We start from the raw sequence: 21,998 nt of genomic DNA on the forward strand, positions 1-21,998 counted from the left end.
GTTGGGGTCCAGAGAAGAGCTACAGCAAGAGAAAAGAGCTGGAAGGTAAATCAACAGACAAACATCTTGTTATTCTTTAAAAAGCTGATTTACCATGAGCAAATAGTACTAAAATAAATGGCAGGTAATCCCCACCACCACCTTTTATTAATTTTTTTTTAACTCTGAAAATCTGTTTCTCCCATTGAAAGCCACACTTAAATAAATACAAAATAACTGGGGTTAGTCAAGTAATTAAAATACTGTCCTGGATTACAACAGAACTTGGCTTCGATAATCTGTTAGTTATTTCTGATGTTAAAATCTACTTATCTATATCTAACTTACTGTTGTACTTATTATTACCTACAATAATAACAGTAACCCTTCAGAAAATAAGGATCAATGAAATAAGCCTGAAAAAAGAGCTCTGCTTTGTGTGAGCTAGAAATTGCAAGTTTATAGAAAGTAACTGTGGCACCAGAACCATTATGCAGATTGTTTAATGGTCACAGTCAGTTTATAGTAGAGCTTAATTGCCTTAAAAATAAAATGTAGCTAAATATTTGCCTATCATAACATCCAGTTTAGAAGGTTTTAAAGTTGTGGTTTATAACAAACTAGAACCTACATGCTAGTAAGATTTGTTAAAATTCTTTTTTCTTTCCTGACTTTAGCCAAAGTTTTCCAATCTGCTTTCAGTTAAATCTACATACTACCTTAAAAGGTTTTTCAACAGCATTTTAATTTTCCAGAAAGCATTGTAAGATAGATGTGAAAAGAGAGGGAAGTATTCTATTTTATTTTTAGTTCTAGACCTTCACAGTCCTGAAAGTCTACGAGCAGAGATAAAATGAAAACCCTCAACTAGGTGCTTCTTCAGGGTATAAAACAGAATAATGTTTGTTCAAGCTAGAACACCAAATGTTTTCCGGCTGAGATACCAGCCTATTCTGAGTTCAGACAACAGATATGAAAACACGAACAAACAACTGTGAAAGGTTAAAAGAAAACAATGTGGTAGGTCACAATTTGAAGGAAAAAAAAGTCAAGCCATACACAAACACAGTATGACAAAAGGGGAAAAGCTGAACCTTCTGAATAAAACAGCAAATAGATAGCAGCAACCGAGGAGGTTTCAGCTGCCTTGCTAGATGAATAAGACAATGCTGACATTTAAAAGGAGGAGAATTGATCTACTGCTTTTACGAGGAACTTGCTTTCAAAAGGTACAGGAAAGAAAGTTTATTTAAAAATGGCTTAAATGTGTGTAGCCCGGTCTAAACAAGGCCACCACTTATTCAATTTGCAGCTGACTTCCATGAGAAAAAGATCTAATCCAAAGGTTTTTTATGAAACTGGAGGGTACTCACACTCCAGTAGTTCAGACTTCGCATTGGGTAAAAAGGTAGAACACCCTCAAATGATGGTTTCTATTCAAAGAATTGAACGTGTGATAAATTTAAGAGCAGATGATGCATTAGAGAACTGATCCTCCAACCTCGTAACTCCACAAATCTACCTCAGGGATGTCGACTTACACTCGACAAGAAATTCACCAGTGGGTTCTTTTGGTTTGGGGTGGCATGTGGCACCCCTGTTCCAACATATTTATAGAGACCAGCAACTGCAAGCAGCTGGAGACAGTCTTGTAGAGGGGCTGCTATGACTAATGTGGCATAGGGATGACCCACGCTGGAACAGCAACACTCTCTCAAAGGGACTGCAGTTTGTGGGTGACCCATGTCAGAGCAGGCACTCTAAGGAAAAGCGTAGCAGAGGAAAACCTGAAGAACCAAAGTGCTCCACAGGAAACCAATAAAAAGCAAAGTAGCAGAAAGAAACCTTACAGGTGACAGCAGTTTCTGTGCCACCCATTGTCACATCAGAGGAACTGTAACAGATTGTGCATAAGCCATTGAAAAAATAACTTGAGAAAAGAGAAGGCAGTAAAGGTGCTGGACTTAAATTGTACCTTGAAAAAGAATAAGAAAACATGTTTCCTTAAGTGTTTTTTGATTATGTTTTCTTGTCTTCCCACCTCAAAACCCAAATCACTGATCAGAAGTTTGTTAACCAACAATAAATTCAGCAAGAGTTACAGAAGTCAAGGCTATTTTGCCTGCAAAATTCCCACATTTTCCATGTACGATGGAGAGAATCACGGATTCACAGAATGGTTGAGGTTGGAAGGGAGCTCTGGAGATCATCAGGTCCAACCTCCCTTCTCAAGCAGGACACCCACAGCCAATCACCCAGGACCATGTCGAAGCCAGACGGCTTCTGAGTATTTCCAAGGATGGAGATGCCACAGCCTCCCTGGGCAACCTGTGCCAGCACTCGGTCACCCTCACAGTCAAAAAAAAAAAAAAACAAAACAACAAATGTTTCCTGATGTTCAGAGGGAACCTCTGTTTCCCTTTCTCTCATTGCTTTTGGCCCCAGCACTGGGCACCACTGAACAGAGCCTGGCTCAGTCCTCTGCACCCTCCCTTCAGGTATTCATACATTGTTATGATCCACCTTGAACCTTCTCTTCCCTAGACTGAGCAGTCCCAGCTCTCAGCATTTCCTCCTAGGACAGATGCTCCACACCCTTAATCATCTTCGTGGAAGGGGATAGCATCCAGAAAGCAGAAGAACATTGAGTACTTTGAACCACCATTACTGGAAATACGTAATGAGCAACTGAATAAGCCTGATTTTAAACTGCATTTATATTTTTTAATTAGAATCCTAAGTCTTACCAAGTAAGCCTGTATCTCCTCTGTAAATTTGTTCAATATTTTGTTTGCAAAGAGAATCAAGATGAAGCCTTTGAGGGTGGGACATCCAAATAATGGGACACATTGAAAACTTGCATCCAAGCTGCACTTAAGAAATCAAACAACTGGGAACTGTCTGCTACCAAACTGCCACAGGGCAGTGTACAGCATAGTGTGAACTGGTGTCAAGACAAACCAGTGAAAATGAGCTAGCTATGATGACCCTGAACTTAAAGAACACCCAGATGGTCCTGAAGGAGGGAGTCTTTAGCTAAAAAATACAGAAAAATGTGAAAAGCACACAGATCAACGACAGCTATTCCCAACTGTCACTGCCTCCTTCCCCTTAAAAAACAGGAAAAGAAGAAAAGGTACACAGGATGTGAGAATTAATGAGTAGCTGTAAAACACTGATTATGAACAGTACCAAATGCTGATTAATGATATGGATATTAAGATGATGGAAGAAATTGCTACCGATTTTGTTCGCCTTTGAACAGTCTTGTAAGAATGAACAAGCTTAAAGCAAACAAAGAGCTATAGAAGACTGAGAACTAAAGATAATTCCTTTGCAATGTTTTGGAAATAGCTGAGGTCACTCCCCTTGTTGAGATAAAAGGATTTGCTGACCAAATGATGCAGAAAGGGGGAGACTGATGCAGATGACTGAAGCAGAAAGGGGGAGAAGTTTGAAAGATTACTTTGAAAGATTCTAAGCTACACACACAAATAAAGTGCTCAGGTTGCAAGGAAACAGCTCATCCTAAGATAAATAGTGTAAACTCATTTGATGGGGGAAGGACAGGGAAAATATACATATAGGAGCAGGGTAAAAGGGTTACTTTTTGTTTGTGGGGTTTGTTTTCTCTTAAACATAGCACTTTATATTAAGATCCCCACCAGCACAGTCATCAACATTACTGAAATGCAACCACTTCTACAAAAGGAAAAACAAGCAGCTGGCATATGGCACAGTGCCCAAGAGTACGAAAGTACACATGAAAGCTAAGGAGTAACACAATTCTTTTTTTAATGCACTAGAGCAGAAAAGTATTTTCCAGAGACTAAAATTCCAGCAAACCAAACTCCAGAATCTTGCTTTCTAAATCAATCATCCCATCTAATCTTACCTTTTTTTCCCCCCCTAAAAAGAAATTTATATTATCAGACACAAGTACATCGGAGGTCTACTAGACAAAACAGCCATTTCCCTACCACTATAGTCCTGCCTTAAGTATTAATTATTTTACAGAAGTAGCTTTTATATCTTTTGCTGATAAAACTATTGTTCTACTTCATGGAAACATGGAAACAAACCCATTATAAGCACATTACTGCAAAGAAAAAGAAACAACATTTAAGTGTTTAAATGGCAATGACCCAACCTAACTTGCCATTTTCCTCTATAAAATTTCAAATATGTATAAAATTATGCTACTTACTTGCTGTCCTTTACTTCAGCTACATAAATGTAATTCTTTCAACTTTGCCTTAGCCCTGACACCCATCAATCATTCTACTTCCTCCTCCACTGACTGTAATTCATCAATGTCTTTCTAGTAATAAAGTGCTGAAACTGAAAGCAGTGCTCACAGAACAAGAGTGGCTAAAAACAACAAGAGGATTATCCAACTGCTCACTTGGACTTTAACACAAAACATGAGCAATTTCAACAGTATGGTCAAATGAATTCACTGAAACCGGAAAGTCAAGAGTACCTATTGGCATCACAGAATTAGCTGAGACATTTGCCATTAGAGTGACAACTTGATAGAAATGAGACATGTGCTGCCCCAGTACCTGTAATAGCTCCATGCCCCAAATCCTTAGTAGCACCTGGGCAATAAGACGAAATTAGCAAATCAAGGATTCAGTATCATCTACAAGAAGCACATCAGACAGGTCAGCTACACAACTCATTGCCGAAGAGGAGCATTGAAGCCAAAGTTTAAAGTGAAGCAAAAAGCGACAGGGACAAATTCAAGAAAGAAACATCTATCGAGTGCTATTCGACACAAAAGACATGAGCTTTTCTGTCAAAAGCTACATATTTCCAACTGCTGGAAGCTCAGAGTGTTTTGGGAAAGGATTGCTATTGCTTGCTCTGTCCTCACTCTCCTAGCTAAGCATCCTCTGCATCAGACACAGTGTTGGCCTAAGAGTACCTCTGGTCTGCCCTCAGACATCTTTATTAAATCTCACTGTAGCACTTTCATGGACTAGCAATCCAGTTGTAGGTATTGTGAAGGCAGCAAAAATAATAAAAAAGGCTCTTCCTTTCACTTGAAATTTCCATACTTTTTTGTCTCTTGATTTAATGTGGTTTTTCAGGACCACCTCTGTCCCAGAAGTCCTCTCTCTATATGAAAGCTATCTAAAACAATAGGGACCTAATGCATTAAACTAAAACATCAAGATTTTCCTTTTAATGCAAACTTGCAGTTTCCCCAAATCTATTCTCTTGCTGCCTTTGAAATAGTATTTATTATCTTTTACACTCCCTATGCTCTATCCCCCTGTTGTTAAAGGAATCTAACTCCTTTTTATTAGCTCTTCACCTATTAATTTACTAACTTACTTTTATTACAGCATTCATAAATTCACAAAAGGTAGTATTAAACTGTAGTGTAAGACAACCATTGCCTCCTTCTCAAACAGGCACACTGTCCATACATTTTCCTTTATGAGCTGTTCAGCACAAGTCTTCCTCTTGGTCTATATAGCAATGTTTCTTCTATCAAACCATTTTGAAAGTTACTGGTAGTGTTACGCCAGCTTTACTACACACAAATCTATTTACTTCAGTGGAAAACTCCTGTGTTAAAGCATTTGAAACATTTGGGGTGAGTTTATCAAAGACTACATTTATTACACCTTCTCACCCACCATTCGTTGGCTTTAAAGCTTCATTTTTAAAAATGTAATCTGACATCTCAGACAGCTTGATTATTTTATATTGTCCCATAACCCAATCTATCTTCAACAATTTCTCTTTACATTTGTTCCAATACTTTACTATGGAATTCAGTTTAAAAAAATAATTCATTAAAAGACCAGTGATCACTGGAAAAACATCCACTGTATTCAAAGATTAAGTGATAACATGTGTCACAGAATAAAGTCCATGCATGCCTTAATGCATAAATAGCAAAAGAAATACTAACCTGAAGGTATGTAATATGACTAAGTTCAAAAGTTATAAAAGGAAGCAAACTTAAACTAAGCCACAGAGTTGTCAAGCTGTTAGGAGAACACCCTGAAGAAAGGCTGCATCATTAAATGGCAGGAGCAATTGCCTTGAGCACAGAACTTCACATCACTGCATCTACAGTATAATCAGGAAGGATTAAATTTAGTGTTCAGAAATGCCCATTCCCAAAAGCATAGCTCATAATGTTACAAATACCTCTCCCATTCATTAAGGACAGTATCTTGTCATGTAGCTGCAGCTTACTTCCACCATGAAAAGATGCTAGACACCTCTACTCCACCTTCATTACAGCATGTTTTCTTATTAAATAAACTTTCATCAGCTTAAATGAATGGTTATTAGTAGAGCTAACAGCCCCATGATAATACTCTAGAGAGATTTCAATGCTTGCTGGTGCATTAACTAAGAGTGGAAGGGCTGAGGTCAAGCACATGTCAATGCAAATGAAGCAGTATTAGCCACTAACAGTTTAATGCAACAGACTGCCTCAAATAATGGAAATTACAGGATAAAAAAGAATGAGATAAAGTTTTTGGTAAGTACACTGAGGGGAAAAAAAAAAGATGTTTCAAAGGCAAAGAAACTCCATATTCTAATGTCTTTAAACCTAGCCTAGCAAGTTTATTTAAAATAGATTTAAAAAGCAATCAGAAAACCAAATGAAAAGATAAAAGAACAGAGAAAGATACAGAAAAGACATGAAAAAATGTTCTAGCAATACAGAGCATCAACGCTTCTACCAAGCTTAATTACTTAGGCTTTTACATTACATTGCTCCTTGAAGACACACAAATACTACTACTAAATCCTAGCATCTGAGTAAAGGTACAGTATTTTAAATGAATGAACAGCAGACAGAAGAAAGCTCAGAGTTGCCATGCTTCTGTGTGAACTGCTAGAACATATTCTATGCATCCATCAACTTAACACCAGAGCTGATACTCACCTGTACCTCAACCATACAGCTAACAGGAGTCACAAGGTTTGCCAATCATTAAAAACTAATAGAAAACAGTTCCTTTAAGCATAAGCATTTACACATCTCAGTAGGTAATCTGAAATGAGATACAACCCTTGCGATGTTAGCTTATCAATTCTGTTTTCTAAAAGGCTTCCTTGTAATCAATAAGGTCAACAATGACAAGACACAATGTTAGCTGGGGAAAGGCTTAAAGGCAAGAAGTATTAGGAAAATATTACTATTTTTCTACTTCAGAAGGATTTCTAGTAGAGCCAAAATTTAAATTTTATAAGTAATAAGCACATCTATAGAATCCCAAGACAACAAAAGTCTCTTATTTCCAGTTATGGCATTAATTCCAAAATAAAAAACTGTTCCACAGCAGTACCTGAATCCCAGCTCTGCAATAAAAAGTGCAAAAACAAAATGAAAGACTTTCTTATTGATTTTCATTGTTCCATCTGAAAGGCAGACAATAAATTAAATGCATAATCTGCACTGTAATTTTTAAAAAAATTCATTATTCCAGACTACTTACAGTCTAAGAACTCTGCTCACTACATGGTACTTTTAATTGAAAGACTCTCCTCATACTATACTGAGGAAAGCCACAGGTAGCAGCTACATTCAAGTAACAAGAATTAAAACTCTCAATTGCACCCAGGGCTACAAACATCCAACGTTTTCCAGGAAGACGTTAATCACTCCAAATGCCTTCAAGGAGGATTAACACAAAGTGCATAGAAAGGCAGAGGACACTTAGCGAGTAGGACACATTGGTGAGCAAGAAGAGGACAAATACGCACATGCATACACACACAGACAGCAATATCCCCTCTTTGTTCCTGAGAACACATTTCAATACTTTAAGCTCCTTGTTTAACTCCCACTTCCCACAGTAAGTGCGAGTCTTTGTCCTCATACACCATTCTCCAAAATATCTTTACCCATGCTTAGTCTCTCTTCCATTTCCTTTTCCTATGCTCCCCCTCCTTTTTGACTGCCTCGGTAGCTTTATGACCATGTTTGCACAGCATTTCCACTTATTAAAACGTCTTTGACTTCTGCCCATGTTGTCACCCACTAAGTCCAGTTGTGTTCTAAAGCCCTGCAGTTAAAAACAAAACCACTTTTCTGTAAAATGTTTTGGCATGCAAACAACAGAGCTGGTTCACATCTCTAGTTTAGACTGGTATGTTCCTGATACACAAGTCAGATTTCACAGTGAAGTAACACTCCTGAAAAAAATTAAACCAATACAGATCTTACAATCTAAGCAGCTGAGCAAAAATACATTTAATGCATCATAAAGATGCTGGTGGTAAACTCTGTATGCTTCAGCTATGCTGCATCAGCACAATAAGAAATGACCTAATTTACCTGCAAACTAATCTCTTCTCCTGTATAGCTGGATGCCACACCAAGAACACTTAATTGAATGCAACAATAACAGCTACTAGCTTAACTCCAGAAACTGAACAAACTGGCAACAATGCAAATTTGCAGTAAGAAATCGGTCAGCTCTGAAAAAAGCACGATGCTATTAATCACTTCAGAAAGCAGAGCAGGAGACATACATTATTCTTGCCCTGACAAAGGAAACTGAAATAGAAGTCCTTAACATTGAAAAAGAAAGAGAAGTAGCTGGTGGAGCATTCCTTGGACTACTTCTTGAGAAACAAATTACTGCCGCTACAGCTTTGTATTTCTTGGGACAAAGACACACTGGCTCAAGAAGGATGTGCTCACAAGTGAAACACAAGTACACATCAGTTCCTAGCTCTGTAGCACAAGGAAGTGTTAAGTTAAGCTTAAGTGAGACTAGTCAGATGGCTCCATACTTCCTTCTTTCCACCTTTGGTCTTCCCTCTTGTCATCATCCTAACAAAAAAACCCCAGAAATTTTCATCAGAAATAGCAGTTATCCTCACTCCTATTATTTCTGCAGTTTCATGATGTTTTGTTACTTGACACAATCCCACCCCAAAGGAACTGCAACTCCCACACTAATAAATCAAGTTCTCCTGCACTAATAAATCAGGTTCGGAGTGTTTTGTGGTATATTGGAATTAAAAAAATTTATGAAAAAAACTCTACATACATTGACAAAGTCTTATTAGTTCATTAAAATTGCAAAGCTAGACACATAAAATCCAGGAAGTGCAAAGAAAGTAGTCTAAGCAATTTTCATTTAATCGTATTATGATATGACCTTTAATTACTTGATTCAACAACATTTCTTCCTTCAATTGTTTTTAGCATTTAATCTCTTAGATTATTTAAACAAATGGAAAATATTAATTTCTCCCTATGGGCACCTCATGGGTCAACAGTAGAGCCAGAACAATTAGATCAACGCTACAGACCTCTACGATACTTGAGTTAATTGACTGCTACGCAGACTGTACCACCCTTCAACACAACAGTGCAGCACTAGGGGAGACTAGACATAGAACCGCTTCCTCCAAGCAAGAAACCTTCTGTCCTCACCCACTGCTGCCTGCCCTGCTGTGTGACCTCTGCTTCAAGCTCTGGCTTGGCTATAGTGTTTGTAGCACATCTAAAACATGTATCCTAGAACGTGGATTCCTGCCTTCCAGCAACTCTGCTTGTGCTTCCAGGCCAAGTGCAAGCCACCCCCCCAACCCCAACCTGACCGCCACTAGCTCTGCCGCTCTCCCTTTTGGAGACTGCCCAATGCCCTTCCTTAGGAAGCTCCTTCTGCATCAAAATTCCCGTCAGCACCTGATCACAGAATCATAGAATCGTTTAGCTTGAAAAAGACCTTTAAGATCATTGAGCCCAGCCGCAGATTAACACTGCCAAGTCCACCACTAAACCATGTCCCCAAGTGCCAAATCTATACATTTTTTGAACGCCTCCAGGAATGGTGACTCCACCTCCCTGGGCAGCCTGTTCCAATGCTTGACCACCCTTTCTGTGAAGAAGTTTTTCATAATACCAAATCTAAACCTCCTCTGGAAAAACCAGAGGCCATTTTCTCTTACCTTGTCACTTGTTATCTGGGACAAGAGACCGACCCTCACCTCACCTCGCTACAACCTCCTGTCCTGGTTTAACCCCGGCCGGCAACCAAGCCCCACGCAGCCTCTTGCTCACTCACCCCCAGCCAGAGGGATGGGGAGAGGAATCTGAAAGGAATGTAAAACTCAAGGGTTGAGATAAAGACAATTTAATAGGTAAAGCAAAAGCCACACACACAAGCAAAGCAAGGAAATCACTCACCACTTCCCACGGGCAGCCATCCCCAGGGAAGCCAGGCTGCAGCACATGTAACTGTTACTCAGGAAGACAAACGCCATAATGCCAAATGTCCCCTCCCCCCTTCCTTCTTCCCCCAGTTTATATATCCAGCATGACATCATATGGTATGGAATGCCTCTTTGGCTAGCTTGGGCCACCTGTCCTGGCTGTGTCCCCTCCCCATTTCCCGTGCCCCTCAGCCTCTCACTGGCAGGGCCCAAGAAACCAAAAAGTCCTTGGTTTAGTATAAACATCACCCAGCAACAACTGACAATATCAGTGCAGTTATCAACACTGTTCTCACATCAGACCCAAAGCACAGCACTGAACTAGCTACTAGGAAGAAAATTAACTCCATCCCAGCTGAAACCAGGACATCTCCTTTCAGTTAGTTGTGAGATCAAGTCCCCCCTGAACCTCCTTTTTATGTTTTACATTAAACAAAACACACATATACATGCATGTAAACTCAATTGCCACACAAAAACAAACTTTTCAGTTTGGTGTGTGAAAAAAAACAGTTTTTTAACAGAAAAACATAAAAACTCATCCCTTAAAAAAGCATATACAGAAATTGAAAATAACTGAAATGTATTCAGCATCAAACAGTTCTATCTGTTCCAGACCCAAAGCTTCACAATTCAAAGGAGGTTGGAGCTAGGTTGTTTTAACACAACTTGCATAAGGTGCAATTACAGAACAGCAAACCTGATCCTACTGGCTCTACTCACCAGAGCGTGTATTATCAAGATGCTGGAGGAACACAGAACATGAGTACATGATATTTAAAGCTCACCTGTGCTACTCTAGATGGATACACAATCAGAAACAAAAAAGCTCCCACTTAATATTTTTAACTTCATACAAATGTAAGCTATCACAAAATAACTTCCATTGTGTTCATACTACTGGGAAAAGCTGCCATTCTTTTATTAACAATTCTTCCTAGCATTACTCAGTCATTGCACATTAGAACCAACAGCTGGAGAATTTTGAGTGATAATGAAACCTGTAACAAGCCATCTTCAGCCGTCTTTTCCAAACAATAAGGGAATTAAAATTTCAATTTAAATGCAGAGGTTTGAAACACGCTTCAGTGGCAAAATTACTTCAATTAATGTGAGAGGAATACAAAGAACAGACTGCAGAAATGTGATGCAGCAACCAGAAATTATGCCATTAGAGTGCTTGCATCAACCTAACACGACGACTGCAAAGGTCTAATTTCAACTGTACATATCACAAGGCTACAGGCAACAATATTAATCAGTTCTCCAATTTCAATGTGAGGGATAAAAGCTCCTTGTCAGATCACTGTGGGCTTTTTATAAGCCATGAGCATCTGTTTACCTTGAGGAATGAAACAAGAGGACAGAGAGATCTATATATACGCTGCATCCCTGACAGTTTTGTAATTATTTTACATTATATTCATATCGTATAAAAGGAGAGAGGAATTATCCTGCAGCCAGTGATTACAACACCACAGTCTTACAGAGGCAGTGTTAACAGAAGATGGCAAAAGCCAATGAGCCTACAGTGATTTTTGCCTATGAAAAAGCTCCAAAAGCAGGTAGGTTGCTATTTCTTTATTACAGGTATACTTGTCTTCAGATGAGAAATAGTGCATTCAACTTTCACTTGAGGCTTCTCTGCATTCTTATTTTAAACAGGAATATATTAGAAAAGGATTTATTAAAAAACCAAATTAACGGCTGCTTTTTATATCATTATCATTTGATTTCTCAGAAAAGATACTCTAGGAAAAAAGAAACCCAACTACTACAAAGTCTATACTTCAGTGAAGTCTAGTATCAGCTCTATCTCATAACCTCAGGCAACCTTACCTGCACACACATGTGTGTATGTATATAAGCACACATACAAAAAACTGCACACACAATATATCGCAAACAAATTACCACAAATACACATATTGTAAACAATTTCTAAGACTTATTATATGATAAATCCTAAATATTGTTATTTTTCTTCTTAAGTTTCCTATTTTATATTCCGATAGGAAATTACTTTTCTGGAATTTTCTTCTGAAAAAAAAAATTAGTTAAAAAAACAAACAAAACCAAGCAAACTGGCAAGTCCGTCAGTAAAGGAAAGCACCAGCATTTCAACTGACAGGCATGTTAACTCTGAATGCTGTGGTTTTCTCCCTACATTAAACACCCTTAATTTACATCTACTTCTTTATCTGTCATAACTCAAAATACCAGACGAACACCACACTCCAGTTTCCTATATCAGAAACCTGACACAAGTTTTGGCAAAACCTGATTGCACTCTTCTCATATGTGCTTCCTCAAGCCATTGCATTGCTGATACGCTTTCAGGAATTCTAACAGGTTTTACATGACACTTTAAAAACTACCGTGAAAATCCCATTCTACATTACACACCAGAAATGGTTACATTACCAGTGACAGATGGCTTACAATACAGCAAGAAAGATACAAGACAATAGTTCATATTAAAAGGACAGTGAGACTAAAGGAGAACAACATTTAGAGAGTTCCTAGAAGATCGTTTTATAAAGGAAGAAAGGGAAAATTGTGGCCAGATTCTAGAAAGATGACTGCGCCAAATGTGGCATGAAAAGAGAACACGAGCAACAGAAAACAGGAAGTGATGGCACAGTGAAATCGGACAAGAGGATGTGACAGCAACAGCAAAAATCCAGATAGGGTTATACAAGCTATCAGAGAAAGGGATGAGGAGACTGACATCAAAATTTTGAAAAAATGTTTCAGAAGGAGCAAGGTAAGCTTTAGAAAGTCATATTTAAGGTAAAATGAGATAAAACGGAAAGAGGGGAATTAAAGTTCAAGTATGGGTTCTAGGAATATGACGTGACAACACTAAGATTTCCAGCTCTCTATCCTGTTGAATAATGACTTACTAAAAAGAAGAGGCACAGCTAAGAGAAATGCAAAGGACAGTAAAGTAAAAAAAAAAAAAAAAATAACAAGAGGCACCAATGCAATGAAAAGATTTCATTAAAGTCATTCTCTGGCAAACACAAAGAGGAATATGAACACACATACTACTTCTGCCTTCACTTCTGAGTCACCGAGTGCTTCAAGTTGGAAACTACTTCTAGAGAACATCTAATCCACCCCTCTGCTAAAGCATGGTCACCTAGAGCCTAGGTCCACGTCTGGTCTTGAAAATTTTGCACAGACAGACTCCACAACCTCTCTGGGCAACCTGTTCCAGTGTTCAACCATCCTTGCAGTATTTTCTTACCTTGACATAATTTCCTGTTTCAACCTGTGTCCACTGCCTCTTCTACTGTCACCAGGCACCACTGAGAAAAGCCTAGCTCTGTTTTCTTTGCACCCTCCCATCAGAAATTTTCAACTATCCATAGTACCTCCCTGAAGTTTCCCTTCTCCTAGTGAAGTAGTCCCAGCTCTCTCAGCCTCTCCTAAGATGCTCCTGCCCCTTAACCCTCTTTGTGATCCTTCACTGGACTTGATCCAGTAACTCAATCACACTCTGGTACTGAGGACCCATCACTGGACTCAGTATTCCATACATCAGGACCAAGTAGAAGGGTAGGATCATCTCCCTTCTAAAGTCTTTAATTCCTGACAGAAGACAGTTCCAGGACAGGAAGGACTGGACCCTTGGTGAGGAAGTGTGCTTGTTAAGTTTAGAAACAAAAGAAAGAAAAAGACTTATTTGGAGAAGTCCAGGAAACTTCTACCTCCACCACAAGACTCAAATTAAAAGGTACGCTCACAAATGAGATGGAACTGAAGAGAAAAAACACTTGAAGACCAGGAGAAAAAAGGTGAAAAAAATTGCTGAAACTAAGTAGAAAGGATCATGAGTCCTGGTAAAAAGCCTAAGTGGAAGACAATGAGAAGCAAACACACCTAAATAGTCTCCTCTCTGAATAACAACCAAAGTTGTGAGTGTGTTCTGAGAGATAAAATAGGAGAGAAACAGGATAGTTTTCCTGTAACAAAAATGGATTTGAAATAATTAATAAGATCTAAAGAGAGGTGCCTGGGAAATTAATTTTCAAATAAAGCACCAGGTTGCAAAAGCAGAAGGAAATCCTACGTGTAGATCAAATGGGTAAAGAACTAGATGGTTATAGAAATCATTGTGATCAGAACATATGAACAGATAAAGATAGTTCTGAAAGACAAGAGATAATCAAACAGGATGGGAGACGGTAATCCTAAGTCCAGTCAGGAAGGATCAAAACAAAAGCAAACAAATTCCAGTATAAGAAAGTAGCAAATAACAAAAGAAGAAACTAAGGAAAAAAGCAAATAACAGCACAGACAGCAGATCTGTCTGCATATGATCAGACAGCTGACCAGCGTGTTTCTGCTAAGACACTGGCCCAGCACAAGGTACCGCATCTTACCAGCATGTCTGTTGCGTTGAGGTAGTGCTTACTGGCCATGCACTGTTCCAGCTTCTGAGGCACTTGCTTGATGTTCTCTATCTCATCCAGCAAATTCAGGACATGTTTGTGCTCAATCCCTTCAATCCACAGCTTGCGCAACTCATCTCGCTTGCAATGCAGCAGCATCTTACATGATAGCAGATTCTCCTTCACCTACAAGCAACATGTCAAAAGATTACTTATCTGTCCCTGTAACTGGTGCTTCTAATATATATCAGCCCTTTCCCACATTTACTTTATTGGTAATTCCAAAAATATCACAAGACTACAAACAAATCCAAGTTTCTTAAAATTTTTGGTTATTCCTTTGGCTGTAAGGAAATATATAGCACATACAAACAGGAACTGTTTTCATAGCAAAATGGTTTTTAGTACAAGTTTTGTACGACTAGTGAAAATTTAACTGAAGTATCATAACATGAACAAATGCAGGATCCTATTAATTATGACGAAAGACTTATTTGCACATTTTTCAAAAACAAATTTAGTATTTTGGCATACAGCAAGAATCCAATTTTCAGTGAAAGCAAATAAGCTACTACTAATTCTTTGTTGTAAACATTTTCCATCTGCCTATTGAATCTTTTGGCACATCTCCTTCTTTCTTCAAGTTTGGTGTCATTTCTTGAAACCTGACTGTCTAAAAGTACAAACATTCTCCTAATATCTCTATGTAATGATTTAACCCCAAACAGCAACTAAGTACCACACAGCCACTTGCTTAGTCCCCACCCCGAGGGATGGGAAGCAGAATCAGGAAACAGGTAAAACTCTAGGGCTGAGATACGAACAATGTAATAATTGAAATAAAATAAGAAGAATAGTAATAACAACAAGAGCAACAATTGTAATGAAAAGGAGGGAGAACAGGAAAGTAATAAAATCCAAAGGGCAGAAAAAAAGCCCAAACACGTGATACATAATACACTGCTCACCAGCTGCTGACCAATGCCCAGCTAGTCCCGAAGCAGCAATCAGCCTCCCCCGTCAACTCTCCACAGTTTATATACTCAGCATGACATTCTATGGTATGGGGTATCCCTTTGGCTAGTTCAGGTCAGCCGTTGTGGCTGTGTCCCCTCCCAATTTTAATGTGCCCTTCCAGCCTTCCACTGGCAGGGTCTGAGAAGCTGAGAAGTCGCTGACTTTGTATAAATATTACTTAGCAACAACTAAAAACATAAGTATGTTATCAACATTACTGTCACACCAAATCCAAAACACAGCACTGTACCAGCTACTGAGAAAATTAACTCTAACCCATCTGAAACCAGGACACTTGAGCAATACCAACTTTTTTTTGTAAGAGATACGGTTTCATCAGAACAAGCAGTTAAGATACAGTTCAATTCAGCACTTCCATTATTTATCAAAGCCTCTACATCAACTAGAGAAACACCTTGGTGTTCACCATTCAGCTCGTTTTCAAGCCTCATGCCATCCTCTGTGGCAAAGCCACTATTATTCTACCCCATTCAGGAAGCATGAAGAGTTTTTCCTCTCCACTCCTTCTGCTCAAACGCACAGCCTGCATTCCCTGCTTTCGGGTTCTCCCAATGTCCTCTGGCAAGGTCAGTATAACCTAGCTTTTCTTGCATAATGTACATCAACAGTGCATATTAAAATGTGGAAGCAATTAGCAACACAGCTTCACACATCGCTTTCACACTACTCTTGTTTTTGTGATAAGTTATGAATACTTAGGGTCCAACCTTTTCTCAGGCTGAACTCTCACTGAATTACACATGAAGAGAGACTCTCAGAAGTAGGCCCTTCAATTTATTTTTAAATAATGAGCCTTCAAAGCACTCCAGAAATCCCACTTCAGCTGCACATTCTCTACCTTGTTCATCTAAATGCAGTTAAAAAAAAATACATGCGAAACAGATTGACCAAACTAAAGACAACCAGTAAATAACAATAGCTACATAAAACAGCCTCCATCCAGAGTCAGAAAAGACAAAGGTTTTAATACAGCAACACTGCACTCTGAAATGTCCTTCTGGAAAGAATAACCTAGAAAAATCCTCAGCCAACAGAAAACCTAACATAAGTGTCTCATAGCTTGCTGCAAAAGCAGAGGCAAAATAAAATCCACGCAGAGATCATTTCAGACTTAATCCCTGTTCAATACCTTAAATTAAAATGTTTCACTGACCTAGCGCACCATCATCAGTGGGCTGCTGTTACACAGAGCCAAATTAGGTCAGCAAAACAATCATGGGGCTAGAAGGAATCTCACAAGACATTCCTACCTCTGTCCTTGTGAGAAAGAGTATCAGCTATACCTAAATGTGGGAGTAGGGGAAGGAATGAACAGCAAGTCTTTAAGAGCAATCCTCCCCTTGGAAGGCCAAACTGTTTCTACCTTATAATCCTGTTTTACAGTGGTAACACATGTAAAACTAGATTCAAAACTAGGACTTTCCCAACAGGAATTCATACAATTGACTGCAAAAGGTAGATATGCAGAGGGATCTGGACTATCTACACTTCCACAATTCCTAATGCAAGTAAATGCCTGTGTGATCATCCACCTTCCACAGGAGGAGAACATCAAAATTAAGTCTGATAGCGTAATACAGATTGATGACAAACCAGATCTGGGGCCTCCCATGAGATTAGGTCAAAACCACTTCAATATATATTGACCAAAACTAATAAGAAAACTTAAATATCAAAGGTCCTTCACCCCTAGTCATTTTTCTAGGCGGGACCAAAAGGTCATGCCCTACATGTTTGTTTTGACCTCTGCAAAGCATAGTACACTGTGTGAAAATAGGCCATGGGCTACAGTTTATTTCAATTTTAGTGCAATTGATCTCTGTTTTCAAAGTGCTGAGCTTTGTACATAAATCCTAGAATGAACTCTTACCCTTGGAAAGCCCCAGAATGGTCTCATTTTCTTTGAAAATGCTAAATGAATTTTAAAAGCCAGAAGGGTCAGTACATAGCCCCAGAAGGGTAAAAGCCTACTGCTCCTAAAGCACTTCTGTGAAAGGTTTCAAGCTGAGATCTCCACAGAGCGGAGGTGGAGGGTGGGACAACAGGACACAACAAACAAATTTGGTGCCTAATTTGCCAAGCTTGGGTATAACAAACTACACAGGAAGTAAAAGACGGGACAGGAGACCAAACTAATCTATTCCTGCAGGGAGGGAACAGGTCAAAGAAGTTCACAACAAAGAGTGCTAAAGTTATTTACTGGCACACTACTGAAGTGTGAGCACTCAAAGTACAGAAAGATACAGGGGCACAGAGTTCATGTATATTAACAACAGAACTGAGTTTGGAAATAACACCAAAATTCATATTCTCTAAGCAAAATCAAGCTGATGAATCACTCAGACTATTCAGGAGGTGGTTGAAGGTCAACATATCAAAATATGAACAGATTAGATGAAAAGGTGTTAGCTTAGCAGCCCTTAAGACTTCAAAAACCTGAGAGCAATGCGCCCAGACACTAAGTAAACAGAGCCACCACAAAGCTTTGTGCTTTATATCCACGTCTCCATTTGCTTTTTAATTACTTGTGTCCTCAGACAAGGAGAGATGATATGGAAAACATGTTGCTAGTAATACAGCAGTCCCAGGCTGTGTCTTAGGACTGGATGGTCAATTCCTAACCAGGCCACACATTGACCTGAAAAATTAGACCTAGTTCAGAATTAGTGGGTAACAGTGCTTTCTCAATTCAGTTTTTAGTTTAGTTCAGACTGATCAGTAGCTGGAAAAACAAAGAGAGAAATAAAGTGTTAAAATGGGAGCCTACAACTTTTACATACTACCAATACAAAGACAGTACACAGGATAAAGGCAGAGGTGTTACACAGATTAGTACCCAGAATACAACCTATTGAGCAGAGGCAAAGTTAGTCATCACCTGTTTGATCTTGTTGCGCGAGTTGGTGATGCGTTCTGTGATGCTCTGGTATGTGCGGATTGCAGTGGTGAGCTCGGTGTAGTGCTGGACAATCAGCTCGTCCAAATCCCGGTCACATTTCTCATAAGCTTCTTCCAGACGGCCTTTCTCAGTCTCTCTATCTTCAACATCATCACTGGTAGATAAAGTCCTAAGGACAAAATATTACAAAAATAGGGATATTTTGAAATTATCTGTAAGGACAGGAAGCCTTTGCCTAAAAAAACACACTACCTACCCACTTTCATTAGTTTATACACTTTACTGAGTGTTGGTTATTTCTGGTAAGCATGCCCGTCTGGTATTCAGTGAAGCACAATGTACTTCAAGAAAATAAAAAACCATAAATATTGTGCTTTTATTAGTTCCCCAGTTTTCAACTGCTTTGGAGCTCTTTTACTGTACTACTAGATTTATGAAAAGGGAAAGTTATCTGTTAGTTACCATATTTACAGAGAGTCATTAATATGGGCACAGTATAACATAGGAAATACATGCCGATTTATTACTTACAAAGAACAATAAAGAAGAAATTCTGCCCTGGACTCCTATCAGTGCAACTATTTGTTAGGAGCACTGCAGCTACTGCTACTTACCTGCCAAAAGTACACTAGGGGCATCACAACCACATAAAGAAACCCACCAAAAGTGTACCCATGCTTTCCAATAGTCAATGTGTTCTCAAACGTACACCAGCACAGCAAAGAAATGCCATGGGCCCTTATTCCCACCCCAACCCCACCCCCCATTTATTGTACCCTTTGAGCAACATAATCTAGTAAGATTTTTAATATTTTTTTAATTCAATGAAGTTTAAGATTCCAACAAAACTGCTGAAAATTTAATGACACTGGCACAGAAGACAAATGTTTCTCAGCGTCACTATAAATTTCTACTCAAAAATCTACGTAATCTTTCTCCCCCTTTCTCTTCACCCCGCTTAACCCCTCCAAGACCCATCTTGCCACCAGATTGAGAAGCCACACTTAGATTGATTCCATGGCAGTACCAAAAAGACGCAGGGGACAGCAAAAGACATATCCTTATCTGCTATAGTAGGCAGCACTCAAAAAGTTGGTTTGTGCAAAAAAAGCCATCCTGAATTTTCTTCTTCCTTTATCCTTAGAGGGGTAGCTATGGTCCATACAGGTTTCTGTTTTAAATCAGCCATATAGACATTGAAAACTGATACTTTGTGGTGAAAAACAGAAAACTCATTTAGGATCATTAATAGTAGTTATGACTTAAACACTGGTATATCACAACCTTAAGAATGAGCAGGGAAGAATTCTGTAGCTCTACTGATTTCTGAACCACTTAAAATTAACAACAAAAACATAAGCAAAAATAAAAATATTCGCTGCATACAAACTGGTTTGGATCATATACTTAAAAATCATGAAACAATCAAAACTTTCAAAAAAATCTGGAACATTTACACCCTGAAAGTGAGGTGCCTTTAAAAATACAACCAGCAGAGCATGAACAGTGGAGACTTCATTTAAATCACAGCAGTTTAGGCCTCTGAAGCACCATCTTAATATGGTATGCATCCTACATTGAAAGAGTATAAAAATAGTAAAGGACTACAACAGCCATTATTTCCAACCCAAAAGACTGAAAAACACACCTCCAGGAATAAGAGAGAACTTCTTGGGTTTTTTTTCTGGATTTCTTAAGCTATTTATGTAGAGAAGGTCAAATAGTTGGAAGGAGACAAAAAAAAACCACCACACAACCAAACATTGCTGAACACTGCTGCTGTTCTCTGCTTTCACTTTGGATTTGTTAAAGCAACGAGGTCCAGTCAAACTGAAACTATCTCCTGCTGTATCTCCTGCTATCAAGTAAGAAAGAAAATACCAACTTCCCTTGCAATAACTGTCACTCGTCCTCTACAATAACAGTTAGAACGCAAGCAGGAACTGCTTACACATCATTGAAAAACAGACAAAGGACAGAAACCCATTTCATCATGGTTTATTTAAGAGTATCTTCAATGACAACTGACACGGTATCAAACTCTACAACTCGAGGACAGGTATAAAGCAGGTGTGTTTATTGCGGCGCCAGGTGCAAGGGGAATCGCTCCTCTTAACTTGCACACCGTTTCAACAAGCAGACGGGTATTTATTATACCAAGTCATGCATATACATAAGGTTTCTGAAAATTCAGAATCTCCTCCCCCTGGCGCCTCTTCAAGATGTACTTTTCCCCTTCTTGGGCAGTGACCTAAAGTTCCTGCTTACCTTTGCATACATTAGCAGTCTTTGTTGTTTAGCTTCTGTTATCTACTACAGTTGTTATACCTCATCCATTATCTAACTTTTGTTCAAGTGTATAAAGTCTGCTGGCTAACAATTAGTTCTTCCTTATTGTCCACTCTAAACATGCCAAGCCAATACGTGCCCACTGGGCTGGTTTTAATCTATATCCCCATGATCTCCGGTCATGGGATCCACCTCTTCGGGGTGGGGGCCATTTGAGTGGGAGGTCACTTAATTCCTACTACCACCATTATTTTACCCTAGATTGTTTACTTTTAGCAGTTAGCACGTCCTCATCTGAAGGCTCCTTATTTGCATTCTTGTTGAGCTCATCTAAGTCGGTACTAATTGTCCTTTCTCGAAGTGCTAAGTGCTGAGCTCCCAGCCATTGCTCTTTCTCGGGTGTTAATGTTTCTATTATCTATGCAGCTTCTGTCTGCAGCAGAGTTTTTAGGTTTTTCACTTTATCACAAGCAGGACAGAAGGGTTAATACTTGACAGATTTTCCCGAGTTGCTCAACGCAATAGGAAAGTAGTAGAACTCAAGCGCAAAAGCTCTTCTCAAACAAATGTAAACAAAGAAACATACAAGAAATGCTCCCTCCCTCTCAGAAAGTCAAGACAACATACCCAAAACTTCCAGTTCACTACTCTTTCTTCCCCTCAAAGAAAAACAACAGGCGGTACCACCTACTCAAGGACTCCATCTTTAAAAAGGAAAAGCATCCATTTCACAGGAGATCACAATCCCAGAAAGAGCAGCTAAGAAAACTCAAGTGAGCAAGCAAATCTGTACTACCATATGGAAGAGCGCACAAGGAGGCCAAGAGCACACACACACTTGTCCTACTCAACTACCAAGGAGGACAGAGGAATTACAGCCCAAATATATCCTATAACACCCTAAAAGAAGACAATGTACCCAAGTGATGTATTTTACAGTTTTAACACTTCTTTTCACTTTCAGATGGCAGTGGCAGAAGGCCGTAACAGATACCACATGGGAATGAAGAGAAGAGATCCTCTTTCTTTTGTTATGCCTCAGACTATCAGCATGGGAGCCTCACACCCTCCTCCCCACTCCCAAATACCAAGAGCTGCACATTTCACAGGAGACAAGGGTGCTGAGAACATGCTGAGATGAGAACCCCCTTCCTCATTCCACTGACAGAGTAGCTTCTTCCGAT

General features: G+C 39.1%; 1 protein-coding gene across 5 annotated transcripts in view; it reads right to left on the reverse strand.

Moving 5' to 3' along the window:
* EXOC4 (exocyst complex component 4) overlaps nucleotides 1-21,998 on the reverse strand; it is a 412,836-nt gene that overhangs the window by 370,129 nt on the left and 20,709 nt on the right. For all 5 annotated transcript variants that reach the window (XM_080393436.1, XM_080393437.1, XM_080393439.1 and 2 more), the window contains exons 2-3: nucleotides 18,505-18,694; nucleotides 14,580-14,774 (exon numbers count right to left, since the gene is read on the reverse strand). In XM_080393436.1, coding sequence (XP_080249562.1) covers nucleotides 14,580-14,774; nucleotides 18,505-18,694 — 385 coding nt within the window. The remainder of the gene's footprint in view (nucleotides 1-14,579; nucleotides 14,775-18,504; nucleotides 18,695-21,998) is intronic.

The sequence above is a fragment of the Falco punctatus genome (assembly GCF_963210335.1).
Source record: "Falco punctatus genome assembly, chromosome: 6".
NCBI classification, from domain to species: domain Eukaryota; kingdom Metazoa; phylum Chordata; class Aves; order Falconiformes; family Falconidae; genus Falco; species Falco punctatus.